Below are 24,157 nucleotides of genomic sequence, written 5' to 3' on the forward strand. Positions count from 1 at the left end.
CTAACCCCAAAAGAACCGGTTATCCCTGATCTGAAGGAATGGATTGCTCAATTACAAAATACATGGCCAATCGTTAGGAAAGCGTTGGAAGATGCCAGAAAAGCATACAAGACACAGGCAGACAAAAAAAGAACCGATCCCACACCATTTAGGGTAGGAGAGATGGTATATTTATCCACAAAATACCTGAAATCACTCCAACCCTGTAAAAAACTAGGACCAAAATATATTGGACCTTTTCCAATTAAAAGAATCATAAACCCAGTAACAGTTGAATTAGAACTACCCAAAAATCTTAGACGAATACACCCAACCTTCCACTGCAGTCTATTAAAGAGAGAACAACAATCACCACTACGAGAAAAAATCCCACCACCACCACCCCCCATCATGGTGGAAGGAGAACAACATTTTGAAGTGAAAGAAATCTTAGATTCCAGAAAACACCATGGAACGATACAATATTTAGTGGCATGGAAACACCTCCCCTCCTCAGAAAATGAGTGGGTTAACAAACTCCATGTTAAAGCACCTAAGTTGCTTAAGAGGTTTCATACAGAATATCCAAACAAACCAGGCTAACATTTATATGTTTTCTTTCCCCACAGATGGACTCATCTTTTTTCTGAAAGGAGAGCCGAATGTCAGAATCCATTTATATCACATTTCATAATTGTATAGGTAGAACAACGTGCTATTTCTGGGGATTCTGCCATCTCTCCGAGGGGGGGGGGAGAGGATGGTTACTAAAGCGATTTTCAAACAACAGGGGATGTTTTACTGGGGAAGGGAGGGGGGACAGACAGGTCTGGATTGTATCTTCATTTACAACTGAAAAGGAAAGCAATAACCATAAAACCAAGGAGAGTTCCCTTTCCCATGGAAGGACCTGACACCTAGCAACTGACGACAGCCTGACCAAATGGATGAGGGGAGGGGCTGGAATGGGAATGGTTTATATAGGATTGAAATGTAACTTTTCTCAGATTCCGTCTTGTATTCCCACAATCGATTCCATCCTAGTAAACATTTTCCTTTTGGACTAAACTTGCATCCAAGAGTTCTTATTTCCTAAGATGTGGATTGAGGTGGGTCCTGACACTTTGTACACTTGTTAAGTGAATCATTGCAGTTGTTAATTTGTTGTAAAGTGAACCTGGCTTTCTCATTGACTTTGCTTGCCAGAAGTTTGCAAAAGGTGGTCACATGAGTCTGGAACACTGCAACCATCATAAATATGAGCCAATTCCCAAGTGTCCAAATTTTGATCACATGGCCATGGGGATGCCGCAAGTGTACAAAATGTTCATAAAGTCACTTTTTTCAGAGCAGTTGCAACTTCCAAAAGTTACTAAAGGAATGGTTGTAAGTTGAGGACTATCTGTACTCCATAAAGATGGGAAATTGTAATATATTTGGCATTGCTAAAATACAAACTTTAAAAATATTTTAAATAAGAGATTGAGGTTATTAATGCCTGTCTTTAGAATCTTTTGTCAAAGGTGAGAGGCTAATATTTAAACTAGAAACATTAAGCCTTGAATCAGCTCCTCACTCTCAGCCCAACCCACTCATAGGGTTGTTTTTGTGGAGGAAATAGGAGGCAGAAGGTATGTTCGTCACCTATACGAATAAAAAAGGTGGGGAAAAATCTAATAATAATACCATTAAAAACCTGCTAAAAGTCAGAATTCAGTTTCCTGAGACACTTTGAATCTGCAAATGCAAAAGATGGAGATGAATGATAGCTGAGTAAGGTTTCTAGAGAAGTCATTGTGACAAGAACAGAATGGGTATCTTAGATCAGGGGTCTCCAACCTCTGGACCACGGCCCACTACTGGGCTGTAGCTTATTCGCAACCAGTCAGTGGGAGTGTCGGGCGCCCGTGCTCACCCCACTTATGCAAGCGACAGGTGCACACACCCACTCACACAAATGAAACTGTGTGTGTGTGTGTGTGCACATGCCTGCCCCTTGCACAAAACCATCCCCCTCCCCCTGCGCCGGGTTGCCAACCCAGAAAGTTTGGCAACACTGTCTTAGCTAACTTCTTGTTCTTGTCTGTAATCAGCAAAACTAAATTAATATTGTTTCATTTTCATGTTTTATATATTTCAAAACCTGGATGCAAAAATTGTTAATGCAGGGTTTATATGAGAATTAATAGAAATTTCATATTTGGACTTTTAGCCCCGTGGTAACCTTCAGAATAACTGTTTTCTGTTCCAAGACATGTACAGTATAAAAACATAGATTTACATCCAGAGGAGCAGCATCTTCTAGATAGATTCCAGGAGAACATACATGTGTTAAACATGAAAGGTAGTTTTAGTAACCAAGACTGTTCAACTTTCTTGCAAATAGCTAAACTGAATCATGAACAGAACGGTATTAGCTGTTGTTGACCTTGTATTTAAAATATTTAGTTACTCATAGAAAATAAACTGAATGTAAAGAATAATATACTGTTTGCCTCATTTTATTTTAAAACTAACCTTCCCAAAGGTTGCCTCCCAATGGCAACTGAATGCAATTCTAATAGTATGTTTGGTAAGCCCACTGATGGGAAAAAATGAGAAATATAGGTCAACTAGCAACTCTTTTAATCATTCTGACCAATTGTATAGTGCCCTTTATGCCATTCACTATTTAGTTGCCCTTAAATGCTGCTAAAACTTCATGCCTGATGGAATTTAACAGTCTTTATGACATTAAGCCAATGTATGATACTGAGCTAAAACAAATCTTAAAAGAACCAGTATGTGAAATATATTAAACTGCTTATAGTATCTGATTTTAGTGAAATACTTTATTAGTACTGATTAATAAATCTTACAATAGGTAAATTGAAGTAAAGTTATAATAAAATTGTCAAGACAAAATAATAAATTACTTTGCTATAGCTGATTTTTCTTTTTCTTTTTTTCTTTTTGCTATTAGCTGTGGATGGATTTCTGAAGACTGATGAAAGACAAAGATTAGCCAGAGAAAGAAGAGAAGAAAGAGAAAAATATTTTGGTAAGTTGTGTTTTCTTATTCAATAAACAAGAATAATCTACATACAGCCTTAAGTCTTTTGACTACTGACTATACTTAAGAAATAAGTATAGTTAATGTATAGATGGAGAAATAGAGGACTCATCTTGGATTCATTAGGATGCATGTTCCTGCTGTTCTCATCTGGGATCAGTGACATTTATTACTCTTCTAGCCAGTATCCCCAGTCTTCAGCCTAGCTACTGCACATTTTGACTTTTCAATCTACCGATGCTTCGGTATTATTAAAGCAACAAGAGCCCCCTGAATATGATCACAAACATTTGGGAATCAAGCAAGCAACATTCATTTAGAAGAATAAGGGATGTCCTGATCTAGTTTCACTCTATCAACTGTTATGAGCTCAGAGTAAACTTCTCTCTACTTAGTAATGTATGCATATGAAAGATTTACTCATGCTCTTATATTATATCCAGATTTCTTGGCTTGTATCTAATTTCCTAGGAAAAAATATTATTTTTTCTGCATAAATGACTATTCATCTGGTACAAGCATATATTAGATTGAATTTGCACTTGTTTTTAAGAAAATAAAATGCCAGTGAGCTAAGTGCAGTTTTATTTTGTATGTTATTTCTTTATTTGACAACTAATTCTAGTTATTATTTAACTGTAAAAGAGCTGTAATGAAATATTGCAATCCATAGGGTTCCTGTCCAAGAAAGTTAAACCATTTTTTTTATTCAACACATATTTGGTACTCTGTAACTACTGAGTATGTGACCTTCTTTGACCTGTTCTGGTGATTTTCTGTACTAGACATTGTGGCTCAGTAACATTTAACATAGTTTCCCTTAGAACATTTGTTTTCTATACAGTATATACGTATGGAAACCCGGGGTCCATCAAAGCTTCTGATAACTCCACCTAGGTCTTCATTGGTATTGGTCTGACTGCCTAAGGACTGGTTATTTATAGTTTAGATAACAGTTTGGAATATGTGGGATCAAGTTTTATTTGAGATTTTTAATTTATTTATTTTATTATAAGCTGTCAGAGAGCAGCAAATCTTAGAAAAAGAAAGAAGAGCAAAGCTTCAGTATGAGAAACAAATAGAAGAAAGATGGAAGAAGTTGGAGGAGCAGAGGCTGAGGGAGGAGCAAAAGAGGGCAGCTGTGGAAGAAAAGAGAAGACAGAAGCTTAGAGAAGAAGAGGTGGGCAGTTGAATGCATTATTATTATTACCATATTTGCTGGGATGTTGATTTGGAGAAAATATTTGAACATGATTTTTTAAAATATATTTTTAAATTCATGATCCCCAAGTGCTTAGAATATTTGTTTTTTGTTTGATTAAATATATTTGTATGCTCAGCATACAATTCAGGATTACATCCTTGTTAGTAAACTAATGAACAAATGATAAAAGGCAGAACATAAAAGCATAGGGACCTGAAGAACTGAAAAAAATGCAGTCAACAGGAGTGCATATCTCAAGACAGTAGTATTAGTGTTTTAATTTCTTTGTTTTTAATACTTCAAAAATGCATTCCTACTAAGTAGCAGATTTTATAGAAGAGAATTTGACACCCTTTAGAGACAGTAGGGTTGAGCCTGATGCTTGGCTGTGGTTATATTGAATGTAGGATGTCATGAGGGTTTTCAATTGCTATTTTATTGATTTAATGTCATATCTATCTATCTATCTATCTATATCTATATTTATATCTATCTATCTATCTATTTGAATATATATATATATATATATATATATATATATATATATATATATATATATATATGGGTTTTTCCCCTCATCATTTTTCATAACATATATTTACCTGTTCTTATGTAATACCATTCCATACTCATATTTCATATGTGTGTGTGTATGTATATATGTATGTATGTATGTATACACACACACATATGTATATATATGAAATATGAGTATGGAATGGTATTACATAAGAAGAGGTAAATATATGTTATGAAAAATGATGAGGGGAAAAAAGCCCTTATACCTGACTGAATATGTTATGGTTAGCAATCTTTAAGGAAATAGGAATGATGCTATAGCCATACTGGATAGAGTGGTCATAATAATAATTAGCCAAATTTGGCCACAGATATGTGTAATTAGAAACAAACCTAGGGATTTAGTTTTGCCTTATTGGGCTTCTAAATCTGCCACAAGTGCCAGGCAGGATTTTTTGACATAAAAATACGAAACATAGCAGGCAAAATTAAGTATCTTGCATAGTTATCAAGAACTGTGTCTCCCTGTGAACTGTCAGGTTGAGATAGGTTATTTATGGCTGTTATTAGGACAGCAACTTGATGGAGATATTCAAAGCCCTGTCATTGACAAGGTTCATCTCTTATTGATGAGACTCATCTCCTTATTCACATCATGGATTTACAATTAAAATGGTCAGGCTCAAAATCAAGAATGATTCATGGCAGTTGTCACGGTTCCGATAGATGAAACCCATCAAAAGAACTTCAAGGCAAGATTTCTTCTTCAAAGAACATTTTATTCCGGAAACAAAGTTTCGTCACTACATAGTTGAACCCCAAAACTAGATTCCCTTCCCCTGGATACAAAGTAACAAAGTGCAATTCCCACCCCCAATAAGCCATCATAAATCACATTCTTCAATTAGCCCGAAATGCAGGTTTTCTCTCCAGCTCCTCAGCCTGCCAAAACGTTATCGGTTCATCCTTGGGTTCCCACAAAGCAGCGTTATTATTAAGGCTAGCTGAGCTCAAGCACTCATCCCAACCCCACTTCTGCACCTGATCTCTAAATAGAAGAAAAAGCACGTTAAAAGCAAAGCGAAAATGGCTGCGATTTTCATCATTTGTCAGAGCGGGAACATCCAATGTTTACAGCATTGACAGCAGTTTTTCCAATCTGAGTTTTTTATTGTTTCATACCTGTAAACTAAAGTTTGCCAGACTGAGGAAGCTACTGTATGCATTTACAATATCAGTTGCTTGTGGGGATGAATATTTCCCAGATCATGGCTAAGGAATCTTTTAGCCACCTTTACTTGGGAAAATTAGTTATCTTAGGTGCCAAATACTTGTCAACTTAGATGTCAACTACTAAATCCACCAACATAATAACTTATAGAAGGAATTACTTATTGCCTGCACCAGGAACTCAGTATCTCTCAGCCTCAGGATATGCTACAAGCAATAAAAATAACCCCCAACAGCTATGGATAAACATCATTGCAACATCATAAACAGGAAGTTTCATTGTCCTTATAAAATAAAAGACAAGATTGTACTAAATAAGATCAATCTGTTATTAATATTAGTTTTATTTTGTGCCAAGTGATAACCTGGCTATTTTCTGAAGATGTATGTGAAGATAATAAATGTGTGTTGTTAAATGTATTTTAACAACAACCAAGCATGCCACTTCATGAGTTTAAACAAAAAAAATTTGCATGAATTCTTATGTCTAGTGTGTGTTCTGCTTGAATTATAGGTAATGTATAGAATTAAGTATATCACATTTGTTATGAAAACTTCATCTATTTAATATTGTCATATACCAGTGATCCCTAACTTTCTTGGCACCATGGATCAGTTTCGTGGAAGACAGTTTTTCCATGGACTAGGGGGGGATGGTTTACGTTTTGCTTACTTGCCTGCTGCTCACCTCCAGCTGTGCAGCCCAGTTCCTAACAGGCCACAAATCAATACCATGGGGGACCTCTGTCTTATACTATCCTTTCTCAACCTCAACTAATACTCTGATTTTCCCTCCTAACAATTGTGTTAAAATATTGTAAATAAGAGCTTTAAAGCTAAACAAGTTTATAAATGTAAGTCTCTGTGATCCAAATGTAGTAGTTGAACAAGGAGGAAAAGATTTGAATTAGGAAATAATTGTCACACATACTACACACATAATTACACAAATCTGCCTCTCTCTATCTCTATCTTGTCTGACTGTCTGTCTATCTATCATGTACTGTCTATCCATTTCGGCATATCACATCCTGGAATGCAATCAAGATTGGGAAATAGATTTGAGAGAATAGGAAGATGACTGTACATTATTCTTAGTGGGACAATATAAACAATATGAAGCAAACTGATGAAGAAAAATAGCTAGAGGTTTTTTTATCCCCAACCTATCCAGTTTAATAGGCATTTATTTTGTAGAAAGATGATAAGAGTAACCAGGAATAATAATTTTTTTTAGTTACGTTTTGGATTTTTTTCTTAAATATTCAAACTGGTTAAAGAAAGAAGGAAATCTATGTGAGATTGGAAAGAATTGCAGGAACTGAGTTTGTCCACTAGAGGGAAAAAACATAGCTCTGCTGAGATGACGGAGTGCCATCTTCTCATGCATTATTCTTAAATAAATTAAGCTCAGACAGTCACGCAGCAGCAGTATTGCCAGAAGAGACAGATGCTGGAGGAGATCTAACTTGTATTACTAACTTCAGCCTCTGTAGCAACCTTAGGAGTGACTGCAGACAAAGGATATGTATATTCAGAGGTGAGTGGATATGATGCAGATCCTAATTCATTTCTTTTAAGGGTGCTGATAATAAAAATGTTAAATTCATGTGCTGTCAGAATCAATCTTTTTTTAAAGATGCTTTTTAAATGAAGGCCGATTTTTTTTTTAAAACAACAACAACAACAAACCACCATGATGTTGCATGATTTGCTTATAGGAACGATTAGAGGCTATGATGCGGCGTTCCGTGGAACGAAGTCAGCAGCTAGATCAGAAACAGAAGAGGTGGTCGTGGGGAGGAGGACTGGCTGCAGGCTCAGGTGACAGAGATGGTGGGTGAGACTGACTGGCTGCATTGCAGATTTTAAACTGAAATGTTTGAGTTGAAAAGAAAGCTGCAGAATTCCTTCTCTGTACAGAATACTATATTCATGAAGTATTTTCTATGGCTTATTAAATTTTACATTCTGATTCTTCCTTGAAAGTTAGGTATGCCAGAGCATCAGTGCAGGTAATGTTAGAAAAGAAATAAATTCCACTGAAATAAATCATTGTAATATCACTAGCCCTCAGCTGTGTATAACTTTGCAGCAGTTATTATTATTTTTTATTCCAGATGCTCACAAAAGCTCAGGGGAGTTTTTCATGATTGTGCAGTATTTACAGCAAAAAATGAATTATTCTCTTAGGATTTGCTTTGGCTGCTTTCTTTTTCTTTCAAAGCAAACAATTAAATCAACCATATTCTACTTTTTATGATTTTGGAAAAAAAAACATATTTTTAATTCATCAGCTTTTTCCACTAAATTTTGATCAAACAAAAATATTTTCTTTAATTATAAACAACATCTGAATAGTCTAAACCTTACCAAAACTAAACAATTTTGTATTAATATTTTATTGTAAAACTAGAGATAAATCACTAGGCATCACGAGGACAGTCTTGTAATGTTTCTGTAAACATACATATTAACATTCTTCTTGTATTATTGGGTTTTCATGCTTGATGTAATTATCGCCTTTTTTTGGTCTGGTTTTTCCCCCCTGTGATGTAGGTGAATCAGAAAATGCCCCATCCTCTCTAGGTTTAGCTGTCAACACTCTTCTTCCAGACCCTGTGGTTTCCACTGCTGCTGCTGCTGCTGCTGCTGAACCCTACAATGGTATTTGAGAGACTCCCAGTGCCATTGTATTGTTTATCACTACACCATATCCACTAATCTTGTCCTTCCTTTAATGGCTGTGTTCTCTGTTATTTCAGTTACAACTGTAACCATGTTCTTATTGGAAATTCAGGGCCAATTCTCCCAAGTGCTATTGTTGCCCTTTTTTCACTTAATAACATATCCCATTAAAATAAATGGAAGTTGTGCAGCAGGAGGGCTTGGTAAATTGCACCTAGGCACTTCACTGTATTTCTTTTTCAGTTCTGTCATAATGAGGTGAAGCATGCTCAGCATTTCAGCATCACTGATATTTCAAATATTTTTTTCCATTAGCATTTGACCTTTTCATCTCCTTTGTCCACCTGTGGGATCTGTGTGTGTTTTCATGTATCATATATATGAGACGAGAGATGAAAAACGAGTAGAAACATAGCTAACTAAAAATATTTCAGTTATACAGTATACGTAAGCACTAATGCTACTTTGAAGTAGAAATAAGAATAACTTAATTTTTTATTTTGTTGCCTCATATGTACATTAAGTCTTAATATATTTAAATGGCTAGGTACAAATCATTTATATCTCAAATTGCTTTTCAATTATGTATTTAGCTTAATTATTAAAATTAATTTGCATGTGTTTTTATGTGGAAGGTTGCCTCTGTTTAATAACATATATAGCAGCTAAAGATATTTTTGCTCTTATTGTCTTTCTCTATGCCATATCAGAGCACATACTTTGAAAGAGGAAGTAGAACCGCACTGAATGACAGGCACTTTTAATTTTATTTTTGCTAATACTTACATGAATATGGATCTCTAACCAGATAGGCCTATTGTGTATAGATTTCAGCAGAATTCAGAATCCCAGTTTTCCAAGGCCATGTATGCCCATAGAGATTTCCTGCACAGACATAAATGTTGAATGTCTGGGTGTCATAGAACATAGAAAAGACACTGATGTGAAGTAATGGTTTATTCTAAAATATGAGTTATACAGGAAGGGGTTCACGTTGTTTCCAACATTCTCACCTTTGGAACTGTTTTTAACAATTATAGAGAGATATAGGAGTTTTATAACAAAAGAATAAAATCATGAGTCATAGCAGCATGAGTAAAAAGCTGAGGCTGTATAAATATGAGCTGGCGCCAATTGATTTTGGGGGATTAGATACTCTTAGAATGTTTATTAACTTCACTAGCTTTTAGACTCATCAGAAATGTGGGGGAGTTTCATGGAATACTGTAGTTACTACATTTCTAGGAAGACATATGATTGGATTTAAAATGGGGAATAAAGAATAAAAAGCTTCATGTTGTGTTAAAATCTTTTCGCCAGACACTATATAAGTGTTAAGATGTAGCCAATAGAGTATATCATTAATTGATTAAATTCATCAGTATTTTGAAGTAATATTTGTTAACTGATTGGTTTTGCATAAGCAGATTTCAGATAAACAGATGAGAATCCAAATGAATTAATTTAAAGAGATGTGATTAAATTCTTCCTTTGACAGATATGAATGATGAACACTGTCAGGCAGAATGTGCCAGTGATTCTGCTTTATAGGAGCCTCTTGCATTGATTCTCAAGTTTCTTTGAAAGAGTATGAGGAAAATGTTGATTCCTTTCACTAGAAAATCTAAGAGATGATCACTTTGCAAATGGCTGATTACACACAGAGAAGCTCAAAAGAGGAAGAATAGTCCGCTCTGTTGCACAAAGGTTTAGATCAGAGTTCCCCAACCTTTTCGCTTGGCGGCCTGGAAGAAAGCAGCAGGGAAATGTGCATGCATGCATCCTGGCGCATGCAGGCACATGCAAACAGGCCTCTGGCACCCGCTTGATGTCCGTGCGCATGTGCAAATGGGGCTGCTAGTGCCCACATGGTGGTGCTACCATGAATGGGGCGGGGCTCACTAGCTATTCCTGGGGCCTGGTGGCTAACAGGCCGTGGCCTGGTACTAGGCCGCAAACCATAGGTTGGGAACCCCTGGTTTAGGTGATTCAGGAGATAGAGATACTAGCTGTGGTGGTAAAAGCTATGTACCTCCTTATTAGTTTGAAAATATGGAAGGTCTTTCACCGTTTAAACAATAGATTGGAAAATTTTAAAGGTTTGGCTTCAATGGACATCCCTTCTCAATTTAACTATGTTAAATCAAAGGGTTTCTGCACAACTTTTTGCAGTTGAAATTCATTATCAAATAACCTTATACTGTAGTGTAAAAATGTTGATTTTGTAAGAAGAAAACCTTAAAGTAAAGCTTACGATATGGCCAGACAGATGTGCTTTACTCTTTGTCCTGTCCCATTCTAAAAATCCATGGTAACAAATTTAAAATGTTTAGCACTGTGGAATGAATATAAATCTCTTCAATGCATCTCTCTGCAGCATGTGACAAACTTTCAGTTTCTACAATGAATCTGCCAAAGCAAATGGAGTCGCCTATCAATAAACGTCTTTCCTCCTCCACAGCAACAATAACTTATTCCCATGATAAAGGCAAGTGAATGGGCTGCTCATTGTTGCCAGAAAAATATCTTCTCTTTTTAGTTCCAAGGCATTTCTTCCTCTTTTTCTGCTTTCCCCCCTCCCAGTTTTCTTCCTTACTGTTCTTTTTTCGATCAGCTAATCTTCTGATAAAAAAAAGTAGGACAAAAGTCACTGTGATGCTGAAAACTTATCTTGGGAAACAAGATGCTATAATTAGATGTTTATCGTTAGTCATTTCAAAAGTTTTAATCACATTTTAAAGTATTTTTTAGTTTATATCTGATTCATAACAGTGGTAGTAGAGAATGTATGTCTTACTGAGCTATTGCTTTAAGAGCACCAGGTAGAACATCTCAAGTAGGACGAGAGCTTTGCTGACTTGTCTTGACCAAAGGAAGGATAAGACAGACAGATTGTATGTGCGTATTCATATACAGACATAAAAATACACACAAACTTTGTTACACAAGTGAACATGACCTACCTTGGGCCTGTCCTTTGGAGTCAGTATAGTTTGGATTTCAATCACAAAAAGCTGATTTTCCAAAAGCTGACTTTCCCTTCTGACATTTTTTTCTATTGGCAAAATGGCTTGAGAATATTTTCCTAACTCATTGCAACTACCTATGTAGAAAGGACAGAATTGTGCTGTAACAGTGGGTTTTTTTTCTTTAAAAAAACCTTTCTGAAACATTTTTAACTCCCATATATAACTTTATTGCTCATCTAAAATATTGTTACCATTATTACATCTGTGATATACTTTATACAGAAAAGAAGATTCTTCCAGTACTCACGTACTGGAGTTAAATATAATGCAAAATGGCACTTGCTTTCAAGTGAAATATAAATAAAGTGTTGCATTTAGAAATAGATTCTTTTCCAAAATACAAGGTTTTGTACAAGGCATTGCTTTCCATCTTAAGCCGAGTATAAATTGAGGAAAATGGTGGCCTTCTTAAAGAATAATAAGAATTGCAAGAAGGCATAAATATAAGCTTCAAATATTCTGAAGTGTTGTATAAGTTCTTGAAATGTTTGGATTCAAATTGTTCAGCCAATTTTATAAATAATATTTAATCTAAAAAATTTTCTATGTAGTTGTAAAGTACTTTTACATTGATAAATATAAATGCTTTTATATTAATTAAGATAACAAAAAAAACTAAATGCTCAATTATTTTATTTGTGGGACAACTTTGGATAGAATGTGAACAAGGATTTTGTTTTTAAACCCTTGCTTTCACACAATGATAAGGTCTCTTCTATGGTCAGTTGGCACCTGATAACCAGGCATCTTTTCAGGAGTTAGGATACAGATGTTCCCTTCCAGTGAATATTTAAGTGAAGTAACACCTGCAATAACCATAACTGATCAGAAGAAAGCAACTAATAATATTTTCATTGTGGTATTATTTGTGCTTGATTACAAGACTGTTAAGACAGAGCCTGATCAGTTTTTCCAGTAATTCTAGTGTTGAGCCTAGTGTATAAATTTAGTTTGTATACGTATGTAGTAGCAGGCTGTATAGAGACTGCATGAGCTCTGCTCATGGTACATGCTTGACAAAATATATTTTGGAAAGATCTCAACTCTTGAGAACTTGAGAGAAAAGAGTTAACGAAACAAGAGGAAGAATTTGTGATACGGATTTCTTTTGTACATATGTGATGCAAATTTGGATGTCTATAAGTCTTGCATTTGAGAATAGATGTAATAAATCCAGATTGCTCATCCCCGATAAAATTGGGTAGTTATTAATATGTAATTACAGTAAAGGACTTAGAAGAATATGTCAATTACTGTTGGCAATATTTACTTTTTCTTTCACCATCTTCAAGAATTTAAGTATGTACTTATAGGCACTTTCTATTTTACACTGATTTTTATGGAACTTTTATCTAAATATGCTTCTTGCCTAATCCTGTGCACCTGATTTCACTTATGTGGTGACTATGTAGTGATTTTGTGCTGGTTGAGTTAAAATTCAGTCTTGTGCATGTTGTTTGTTCTGAAATCATCATTTTCTTTTCTATTTTCTGAGAGGTTTTCACCAATAACTCTTCGCTTATTGTTAACTGTGGCTAAAACATGCTTCGTTTGGTCTTCCCATATAACTGAATTCTAAAATACATATAGAATTTGCAGTATAGCATGCTTGCTGTTACCATGCCAGTGGCAAAACGTACAGTGAAGAATTCTGTATGTTTTGAGAGCACTAATAAAAATGGCAGAATATAAAAATTGAACAAAACATAATTTGAATATTTTGTACTAAATAAAGCAGATTCTTAAATTTGACTTTGAATTTAAGGCCCAGATAAAATAGCTCTCTCATGTTCCTTATTGATCACTTATGCTTAGAATATCACACAAGAGTATACTGATTAATATAATTAGTATAATAATATACAAATTTCAATGTATCTATCAAAAGTGATATTTTATATTGTAGATAAGATCTTAATTGGCTGATCATTGAATTATACTTTTGATTATTGTTTCATAAATTCAGTTCAGGAAAAAAACAAACTGTCAATCCTTTTTAATAATAAAGTATTTTACCATTTTATATCTAATACTAACATGCTAACACAATAATTTAATATATTGACCAAAACCTAATGTGGTTTACACCATGGAAACCTCTTTGTGGAAGAATTAAATCAAAGGTTTGGAACTTTAAAATATGTTTAGCTTCATTTTTGGTTGCAATTGTTTATTTCTTTTGTACATCTTGTTTATTCATTCCTTATATTTAGTTGCACATTTTAAAAGTGGTTATTTTTTTTATTTGCTTCCATCCTTCAGCTCATCGCATGCATCTTAGTCCAATGGAAAAATTTATCATTTCTCGACTATTGACTCCCACACATGCTTCTTTAGCCAGAAGTAGAAGTACTTTAATGCTTTCTGAGAGGTATACTGATTCAGGTAAAACTAATATCTTCAGGAATATTTTAGTCACTTAAAACAAACTTTCCCATAAAATAGTAAATTTAAGGAGTCTAGAAGATTATTCATAAAATACACAGGGAGTTCAAAATATATAGGATTCGTCATGTTAACCCTAAATAAAGGACTTTTAGGTTTTTAGGTTGATCTATGTATTTCTGACTTTACTAATCTTTAGCAGTAATTTATTAGAAAATGAAGAATTTTGAATGACCCAATCTTAAAAACTTGCAAATAAACTGCTTGCCAGCTTAATGTTGCTTGAGCAAAGATGTTGTGGCTGTTTAAAATGGGAAGACAATTCGGTGTTCTGGGAAACCATGTGTTTGGTTGTTTCTAATAAAATGATGCTGTTTCTTTCCTCTTTTCCTTGCTTTCTTTGTCTGTGTCTCCTAATGCACTTGCTATTGTACTATAACTCTTTAGTATTCCATATCTGTCCTCGTGTAGCACCAGCCAGCCCTCTTAAAACTTCTCACAAGCCTTCCCACACTCGAAGTGTGGAGAAAAAGAAAGCAGCGTCTGCTTCCATATCAGATTCAATGAAGGGAGCAAGTACAAGTGAAGTCTCACAGGTAGGTTTGAAAATTACTAACTCGTACCTTTTTTAAAAGATACAGTATATTTATCTGTTGGTTTATATTTTGCTTCTCCAGGATAAGTATACAAATATGGATCTCTGCTTTCTTTTCTCCTATCTTGCACTAATATAAACGTTAAGAAATAAACCTTATACTATGCATTCTTGCATTTGAAACGAACTGTTAGTATTTTGGAGATTTTGCTTTGTTTAATTATTGTTCCTTAGATATTTAGACATTCATAAAAGTGAACGTTGCATAAGGGCATCCCATTTAGTTTGGATATCTATTGTCAGATACGGTTAAATATCAGAGATGAGTTTCTTTTCCTTATTGTTGTATTATTCCACACATACTGTATAACACTGCTATGCTTTCTCAGATTTTGTACCAATCATTCACTGATAACAATTTTGCAATTTAGCGATACTTCACCATTAGAACTTAATACTGAAATTATATGAATATTTTAACTGTTGATTAAAATAGTACAAAGGCTATTGTTACACTCAGATTCCACTTGTAGGCTTCTGGTTTCCTTCTCTTAGAAGGGAATACTTGACTAGATTAATGTTTGTTTAGATAATTACATTTGCAGAAGCTTCAATGAATATAAAGTTTAATTGTACATTGTTTATTCATTTTTAATTAATTAGACTGCCTAATTCCAATGTGACTGAATTCATACAATATTAATTTAAAAATACAAAATCATAACCTCTTTTTTGTATATAATTTTTATTAAAACTTTTAAACAAGAAGATAGAAACTAATGCAAACCTAGTATAAAGTAAGGAAGAAAAAAGAAAAAAGCAATCAAAGCAAAAAATACAATTAAAGAATTAAAGAAAAATAAGAAAGAAAAAAATATCTTTGTACATATTGAACTTGCCACAGTAATCATATACTGAAATAATCATCCCTGGCTTTTTTCTATTCATTAATCCTAAAAAGGAAAAGTTGTTGTTTCAATTGAATATTGATCTTTAAAATCCTCTATATCAAAGTGTGCATTTGAATCCATTTTTTAGCTTTTTTACTAGTCTGCCAAGCATGATAAAACGTCACAAAACCACAAGCTCTAAAATAAAAGCCATGTACCATGCAAAGAACCCACACCCATTCTAGTCCAGTGCTAGGCTAGAAATTAGGTTTTAAGGAAATATTTTGAACAAGTCAAAGCTAGACAAATCTCTGGGAAAGAATGTTCTTCCACAGGGCAGATGCCTTCAACAGAAGACACATTTATTAAGTTACATCGAATGGCACTGTTTAAGAGATGGGACCTGAAACACGCCAACTCTGTCTGATCATATAGGATGAGTAAAAACTATGGAAGACAGAAGATGGGTCATATAACCAGACCCTATGAACACTTTTTAGGTAATAATTCAGATCTTGAACTATACCCAGAAGCTTATTAGGATTCAATGCAGCTCATGAAGTAGTAGTTTTAGTTGGGCATGCCCTGGTATGCCCATAACTGCCAATATTGCTTTATTCTGAACCAACTACAACTTTCAATTGCTTTCCAAGGGCAACCCCATGTAGAATTGCATTGGTTTAATGTAGGGTTTGTAAATAGCCATCTTGAAAGTTTTACTTAAACATTGACCCCTCAAGATGAGCTGTAGTTTGCATTTCATTTTCATAAAAGTTCAAAGTAATCATCAAGTCCAGTGTCCTAGACATTTATTGAGGCAACCCAGAATCTAATGATAGCCTTAACACAGATCTGCTTAGCCATTGGTCGAAAACTGGATAAATTGCAATGAATAAAAAGGAAGAAAAGATGCTCCTGTTTGTTTTCTTTCTGTTCTTCCCATGGCTTGTACATCTAAGACATAAAACCACTGTTTATATTGAGCAAAATAGGCAGCAAAATACCTTGACCCCTGTTATCTTTCTCTAACCTGGAAATTGTTAGGCACAGGAGTTGCAGCTGTACTGGCAGTAGGTCTCTACAGTACTTGAAAATTGCTTGCATATAATAGTTAATTCTTTTCCATTTGTTGGACTACTTGGTTCACCATTTGGGATAGCTGGTTCATTTGGATTGCTACTTAATTCTGATACTGTGACAACTATTGCAAATCTCACATAGTCAAAAGTAAATACCCTGATAACCAGATTGGTTCCTTAGGAAAACAACAAGGTGGAAATTGTCCCTACTATTCAAAAGAGAGAGATATCATTACTTCATTTGGGTAGGAGAAAGAGGTACAGATTCAGATGTTGGTTTCACTATAAATACGACTTGTATTTGATGCACAGCAGTTATACTTACTTTCAAAATGCTTCGTAACTAAATATTTCAGTTCACAGTAAATCTATTTTTAAGTTTTTGAATCTTTGGACACTATTATTTAAGGTTTTTTTTTCTAGTTAGCTAAAATATTGAAGCAAGACACTGGTAGTTTAGTGAGCTGTCTGTGGAATTGCTGAAGTGTTGATTCAAGGTGCTGGTGATGACCTATAAAGCCCTAAATGGCATGGGTCCGGATTACCTTAGGGAGCACCTGCTGCCAGCATCAGCTTCCCATCGTCCTGTGCGCGCCCACAGGGAGGGCCTCCTTAGGGTTCTGCCGGTTAGAGATTGCCGGCGGGTGATTCCCAGGGGGAAGGCGTTCTTTGTGGGTGCGCCCGCCCTTTGGAACGAACTGCCGATGGAACTTCGGACTGTCCCCGACCTTCGCTCGTTTCGCCGGGACTTAAAAACCTGGTTGTTTGAATTGTCTGGCCTGGACTGAGGGATATTATATTATATTATATTATATTATATTATATTATATTATATTATATTATATTATATTATATTATATTATATTATATTATATTATATTATATTATATTATATTATATTTATTATATTATATTATATTATATTATATTATTATATTATTATATTATATTATATTATTATATTATATTATATTATATTATATTATATTATATTATATTATATTATATTATATTATATTATATTATATTATATTATATTATATTATATTATATTATATTATATTATATTATTATATTAATTTTAAATTTCAATTTTAATGTTATCTTAATTTTGTGGGCTTGTATTAATTTAATTTAATTTTATTCTCTCTTTTTGTATTGTTTTTAACTTGCCCTGTGAACCGCCCTGAGTCCTTCGGGAATAGGGCAGTATATAAATTCAATAAATAAATAAATTGTATAGATCCTTCTCTAGCTGTTTTTTTCTGGAGTGATAATGGTAAGGAATGAAAACAGAACTGAAAGGATTCCCGAACTGGGTATCTTCTGACAATGCACACTTGGCTTGATTTCTCAGCTTGACTTGGCATCAGACTAACTAATGCGGCTTGGCTTGATTAAAATCTGTATAGCAAACAAGAATGAAGACACAATACATGATTGCCTACTGGGAGTATAAAGGACTTGGCTTCAAGGACTCAAGGTTTCTTCCTTCACAATTGATGAATGCTTGACATGGTCTTGCAGGCTTGGTTTTGGTACTAATGCACAAAGGAAAGTTAAACAGTTCTTAAAGCTGAGTTTGGACAGTGAATATACAAATTTCAAACTTGTGTGATATTTTCTTTTGCAAAAGGCAGGTCTGTGTATGTATATTTATATAAGAATCTGCATACGTGTTTGTATCTACATATACAAGCTGAATAATTATTTTTCTCAAATTATATTATCTTTTTTAAGAATGAGAAGAAAAAGAAACAATCAACAACACCTGGCACATTATCTGGTTTTGGATCTCCTCTTAAAAAATCTGAATGTCCAGCAGTTGCATGTAAACAATCAACTTCACCTGCAACTCCAAAGTAAGAATGTTTTGCAAATTCTCATGTCCTCTGAGTAAGCTTAAATGTATGCAGTTTTTATTTTACAGTGCATTGTTTTCATCATGCAGGGTAGAACATGTCATTTTTCTCTCTGCAGAAATGATCTGCATTCTTGTTGCCCAAGTTTATGCTTCATAGATTTATACTGAGAAAATAGCAACAGCAGTACTAACCATATACAGGTGCTATTTCTAGTTTTGGCTCTACAAATGTAAGCCAAACTATATGAGGTAACACCTGGAGCTTGCCAGTGAGAATGTCCTGACTCCCAAAAGCATTCATTCACCTTGCTTAACAAGGGTCTTCAGATCCATTCCATCTGATAGAAGTCAAATTTTCCTTCTTCAGAATGACATTGGTGGTTGCAGTTATATTTAAAATAATGCCTTGTTTCATTTTTTTTCTTCTGTCCATGATTGCTTTAGCCAATCTCTCAACCTTGCCCTTGTCTCCCAGAATGTTGCTATTGAAATTACTGGTTACTTTCTCATTATCTTGTGTCCTTGCTCACATGTATACTCATGACTGAGGCCATGCTGTTAAGTGAGCATAATAATCTCATTTTGTAGGACAACATTAGCCTTATTGGCACCATTAAAAAGGACCATTACAAAAAATGTAACTCAATGTTTTCATCTCAGTGTGCTTTCCTCCCTCAGTAAGCCTGTTTATATGTAATTTCATCAGAGAGCTGGTGACTTGTTAACTTGCTCATGATTTTCTTTGAATGCATACTGCAAAATATACAAAGTAGGCATGCCAAGCAAAGGAGTACAGAAGTTAGGTTTAGAGCAGAATTTCTCAGGAGACAGGTGCCAATTTTGTCAACAAATAAGACTTCCTCAGAGATGAGAAATATAAGCACTGAAATTCAACTAGAATGGGGATAAGTGGAATTGCATCTTTGAGTAGACAGAAGGCCACCTCTATTAATGGCGATGTCATGGTTCCGAGGAATGAGACAATTCAAACAAGTTGCAGGCATATTATTTATCTTAAAGTCTTTGTAATGAAATGAAACATCGGCACTCATGGAGGGATGCCAGAATCTGAAATCTCCCACCAAACCCATCGTAACACACACACAATCCCCGCCCTTATCTACACATCATAAATCACATTATCCAATTAGTTTCACATATGAGGTCTCTCCTTCCATTCTATACCCGGGCTTCTTATCTTCTCAAAATAGACTTAGAAAATTCCCACCCTTCAAGACTCAAAGTGAAGCAGTTTAAACAAAAGGCTGTCTCTTACATAGTCAGTGCAAAAACATGTCAATGTTTGCAGCATTGACATCTATCTTTCAACTATAGAATTAGGATTCTTACTTGCTTCATCTTTACTGAAATTCAGAGGGGGCACATGGTTGTGGTTAAAGTGAAGAAAGGAAAGTGATGTAAATAACAACGGAATGGTAGGAGACATGTTGGGCATTCCCTTCTTTAATTCAAGGGCGCAGCAGTGGTACAATATTGCTCCTGATGTTCCTGTGCTGTTTTCCTTTTTTCCACTTTAGCTATTGTCACAGATAACATTGCCTTTTCCCATTCTCCAGATGCCAGAACATGCCTGCTTGGACCAAACCTGGGTGTTTGGGATCTATACCAAACACCTGAAGTGGTTATTGTGTGCAGAGGTTTCTTCCCTAATTATGTTTATAATTAGTTCAATTAGTGCAATTTAGTGCAACTAATCCTATTATAAGAAGATAACTTTGAATTATGCTATACTGTATTGAAAAGAGTACATAGAAGCAAAATTGTGTAGATGTGCAATTGGCCTTAAGGAGTAGAAATATATGGTTTTTAACCTTTATAGATATCACAGAAATATCACTTGGAATTCCCTTTAGCCTTAGTTTCATAACTGATTTGCAAAGCTGATCATGGTGCTTCAATTAGAAAATGACCTATTCAGTAGCAAGATTGCATGAATTAGCCGTGAAATTCTTTAGATTTTTCCCTCTAATGTTTTTTCTTCAATATAATCTTAAAACAAACAATGCAAACAGACTAATAATTTATGTATATTGTTTCCTTTAATACCAAGGAATGCTACTTCATGCATAAACAGCTTTGATAAGAGATGTTTTGAATAAATTTTAAAAAGATAGATTGCTTCATTCCCACATCTTTATTTTTTATCCTCTTCCTCTCTCCCCCACTTCACACATACACATACATAATCACAGATGTACATTTATAAAAGATAAGTAGAAAGACATGCTATATTAAAACAAAAAATGGCTCTGCTATCAAGAAATGATAGATAGATGACAAATAGGACAGTATGTATGTATGTATTTACTTAATATTGGAGCTGAGTCCTATTGTATATATTAATACAAAAATGCCAATAAACTACTAAAACAAGTTTACAGGGTTAATACAAGAATTTATCTTGTAGCTCAGTTTGGATTTAAATGGTTGCCACATATCAGACCTGTTTCCAGTTAAAGTTAGATATCTAGTACTTTCAATATATTCAGCAATGTTTTCACCTGAAATAACTAATTATCAGGCTGCATCCCCACAAAAATTGCATTTTTGTTATAAATTTTATAACTATATGGATATAAACCCCATAATTGTATATATGTCACAAATTCGATGTTTATCTCTTTAGATTATTGCTTTTATTAATGATGTTAATAGTCATGGTATAGCCAGTTGTTTCATGACATTATAATATTGTTTTATCTGTTCTTAAGTGAATTGTTGTTCATTCCATTTTATATAAACTATCTATTCTGTGTTGTCTTTTTGTAAAAAAAAAATACAAAACCAACTCAATTCTATCTTCCCTTGTGTTACTTTTTAGCTTAATGTTTCATTCATAATCTGATATAAAAGACTGAGAAAAACAGTCAAGGCTATGATTAATTATTATTGGCTTGATTTTGTTTATAAAGCAAAACTGAATTATTTGAAATCTATGTTTTAGATCAGTCTCAAAGGCTTATCCACAGTCTCCCAAAATTAATAAAACATATCCAGCTTCTCCTGTGAAAAATCGTACAACTTCAAACTTGAACCAAGGAACTCCTAAAAAAAGGGCAGCAAAAGTTAAAGACAATCAGCGGGAAAATATTAGTCAAAGAATTCAAGCATCACCAGCTGAAGCTGTAAATCAATCTAGTGCTGAAAAATCTTCTACAGGAAAAATTGAAAACACTGAAGGTAGATTCTCATTTAGCTCAGTTGACTATTATTTTACATGGTTATTCTGTCACTAATATTCAGTGGGGGGAGGGTATGTTAATTTAAACTTTACCATCAATAATTATTTTGTACTATATCCCTAAGAAATTATTCACAGAATTTTGCTAAAGAAGGTAAACTATGAAGATAGCATCTAGAGCAGGGGTGTCAAACTCAATTTCATTGAGGGCCACATCAGCATTGAGGTTGCCCTCAAGGGGCTGGGTGGGTGTGGCCATGGTGGGCATGGCCTACTGGGTGGGCATGGCTAGAGTGCGTATGGCCTACTGGGTGGGCATGGCCAGCTCTACATCGTTCGCATCAAGGGTGCCTATGGGGGCCTGGGCAGGAGTGGGACAGATCTGAGGGTCTCTGGGCCAGGGCCAAGGCAGTGGGGGCCGTTCTCTCACTGTTTCCAGGATGGTTTCGCGGGCCACATGAAACCACTTCGCGGTCCACATCCGGCCCCCGGGCCTTGTGTTTGACATGTCTGATCTAGAGATTAACATTAATTAAAATCAAGAATGCATATTTATAAATATAATAATACATATTTTTGACGTTTCATTGATTAGAAAATTCAGCCATCAGGGTAATATTGTGTGCCTTTCTATTGCACATATAACTTGTTTCCTGCCTGCAGACTAATATTCAATTCAAGAACTTATTTTTAGGGAAACATGTAGCAGGGATTACTGATGCGGAAGAAGCAACTAGAATTCTAGCCGAGAAGAGACGTCAAGCTCGACTTCAGAAAGAACAAGAAGAAAAGGAAAGGCAAGAAAGAGAAAAACTTGAAAGGTATCCTGCTCTCCCTATATTAATATCTATAACCTCTTAGCTGTCAGATGCAGACATGTACAAATTAAGAGTATGTACTTCAGATATTTAATTAGAAACCTCTCTTCATATTCTTCTAGTTCTGTTACCTTGTTATTTGGAACCAGTTCTTGATGATATATTTGTATTTGTATTTTATTGGATTTCTATACCGCCCTTCTCCCTAGGGCACAGGTCTGCAACCCGCGGCTCCGGAGCCGCATGTGGCTCTTTCAGCCGTCTCCTGCGGCTCCCAGTCCTCTGCCATGTGCAGTCCCCCCAAAAATGGGACTAAAAAAGTTCAACCAATCAATTCAAATATGCAGGGTAGGTGCATATCCTGCCTTGTCTCCACTATTCAGTCAAACCCTGTTCTGCACATGCGTGCATGTACGTGCACACGCACACATTTTTTGCGGCTCCCAGTTTTTCCTTTTGTGAGGGAACCGGTTCCGAGTGGCTCTTTCACTGTTTCAGGTTGCTGACCCCTGCCCTAGGGACTCAGGGCGGTTCACAGGACATATATAAATAGGTATACAAAAATTAAAAGAAAATTAAACCATGCCCAATTAAAATACAGCAAAAGTAAGATAATAAAACCAATTAAAAAACCCATATTCCCCTTCAGGCCAGACCAGCTAACTCGAACAAGTGGGTCTTCAACCCGCGACGGAAGGATCGGAGGTCCGATGCCATCCGGAGCTCAACCGGCAGTTGGTTCCATAGTGCCGGGGCACCCACAGTGAAGGCCCTCCCCCTGGGGGCCACCAGTCGACATTCCCTGACTGGAGGCACCCTGAGGAGGCCCTCTCTGTGGGCACGCACAGGGCGGAGGGGAGTTGACGCCGGCAGCAGGTGGTCCTCGAGGTATCCCGGACCCATGCCATGTAAGGACTTAAAGATCATAACCAAGACCTTGAACCTCACCCGGAAGACAACTGGTAACCAATGCAGCTCGCGGAGCAAAGGTGTAACATGGGAGTACCGGGAAACTCCCAAGACAACTCTCGCAGCCGCATTCTGTACCAGTTGGAGCCTCCGAGTGGTCTTCAAGGGAAGCCCCATGTAGAGAGCATTACAATAGTCTAGGCTAGAGGTCACGAGCGCATGAGTGACCGTACACAGGGCATCCCGGTCCAGATAGGGCCGCAACTGGCGCACCAGGGGAACGCCCCCCTAGTCACGGCTACTATATGGTCTTCCAGGGTAAGTCGTGAGTCTAGGAGGACTCCCAAGTTGCGAGCCCTATCCACGGGGGGTAAGAGCTCACCCCCCATAGAAAGCGATGGAACATTTTGAATGTCCCGGGATGCCGGAATGTACAGCCACTCAGTCTTGTCAGGGTTGAGTTGAAGTCGGTTTCTCCCCATCCAGACCCGTACCGCCTCCAGGCAATGGGACATCACAGCGAGGGCATCACTGGGGTGGTTTGGGGTCGAAATGAAAAGTTGGGTATCATCAGCATATTGATGATACCCAACTCCAAAACCACGAATGATCTCACCCAGCGGTTTCATGTAGATGTTGAACAGGAGAGGCGAGAGAACCGACCCCTGAGGAACTCCACAAACGAGAGACCTAGGGGCCGATCTCTGCCCCCCT

General features: G+C 35.8%; 1 protein-coding gene across 7 annotated transcripts in view; it reads left to right on the top strand.

The window, feature by feature from the left end:
- Positions 1–24,157, top strand: part of MAP7D2 (MAP7 domain containing 2) — a 78,870-nt gene that overhangs the window by 35,597 nt on the left and 19,116 nt on the right. For 2 of the 7 annotated variants that reach the window (XM_081326805.1, XM_081326810.1), the window contains 9 exons: positions 2,942–3,019; positions 4,048–4,211; positions 7,706–7,820; positions 11,050–11,160; positions 13,964–14,086; positions 14,534–14,682; positions 18,391–18,512; positions 21,480–21,715; positions 22,411–22,537. In XM_081326805.1, coding sequence (XP_081182931.1) covers positions 2,942–3,019; positions 4,048–4,211; positions 7,706–7,820; positions 11,050–11,160; positions 13,964–14,086; positions 14,534–14,682; positions 18,391–18,512; positions 21,480–21,715; positions 22,411–22,537 — 1,225 coding nt within the window. Of the gene's footprint in view, positions 1–2,941; positions 3,020–4,047; positions 4,212–7,705; positions 7,821–8,543; positions 8,652–11,049; positions 11,161–13,963; positions 14,087–14,533; positions 14,683–18,390; positions 18,513–21,479; positions 21,716–22,410; positions 22,538–24,157 lie in introns of those variants that run through there. The other 5 variants (XM_081326804.1, XM_081326806.1, XM_081326807.1 and 2 more) reach the window with 5 other exon arrangements.

The sequence above is a fragment of the Vipera berus genome (assembly GCF_964194415.1).
Source record: "Vipera berus genome assembly, chromosome: 4".
Lineage (NCBI taxonomy): Eukaryota > Metazoa > Chordata > Lepidosauria > Squamata > Viperidae > Vipera > Vipera berus.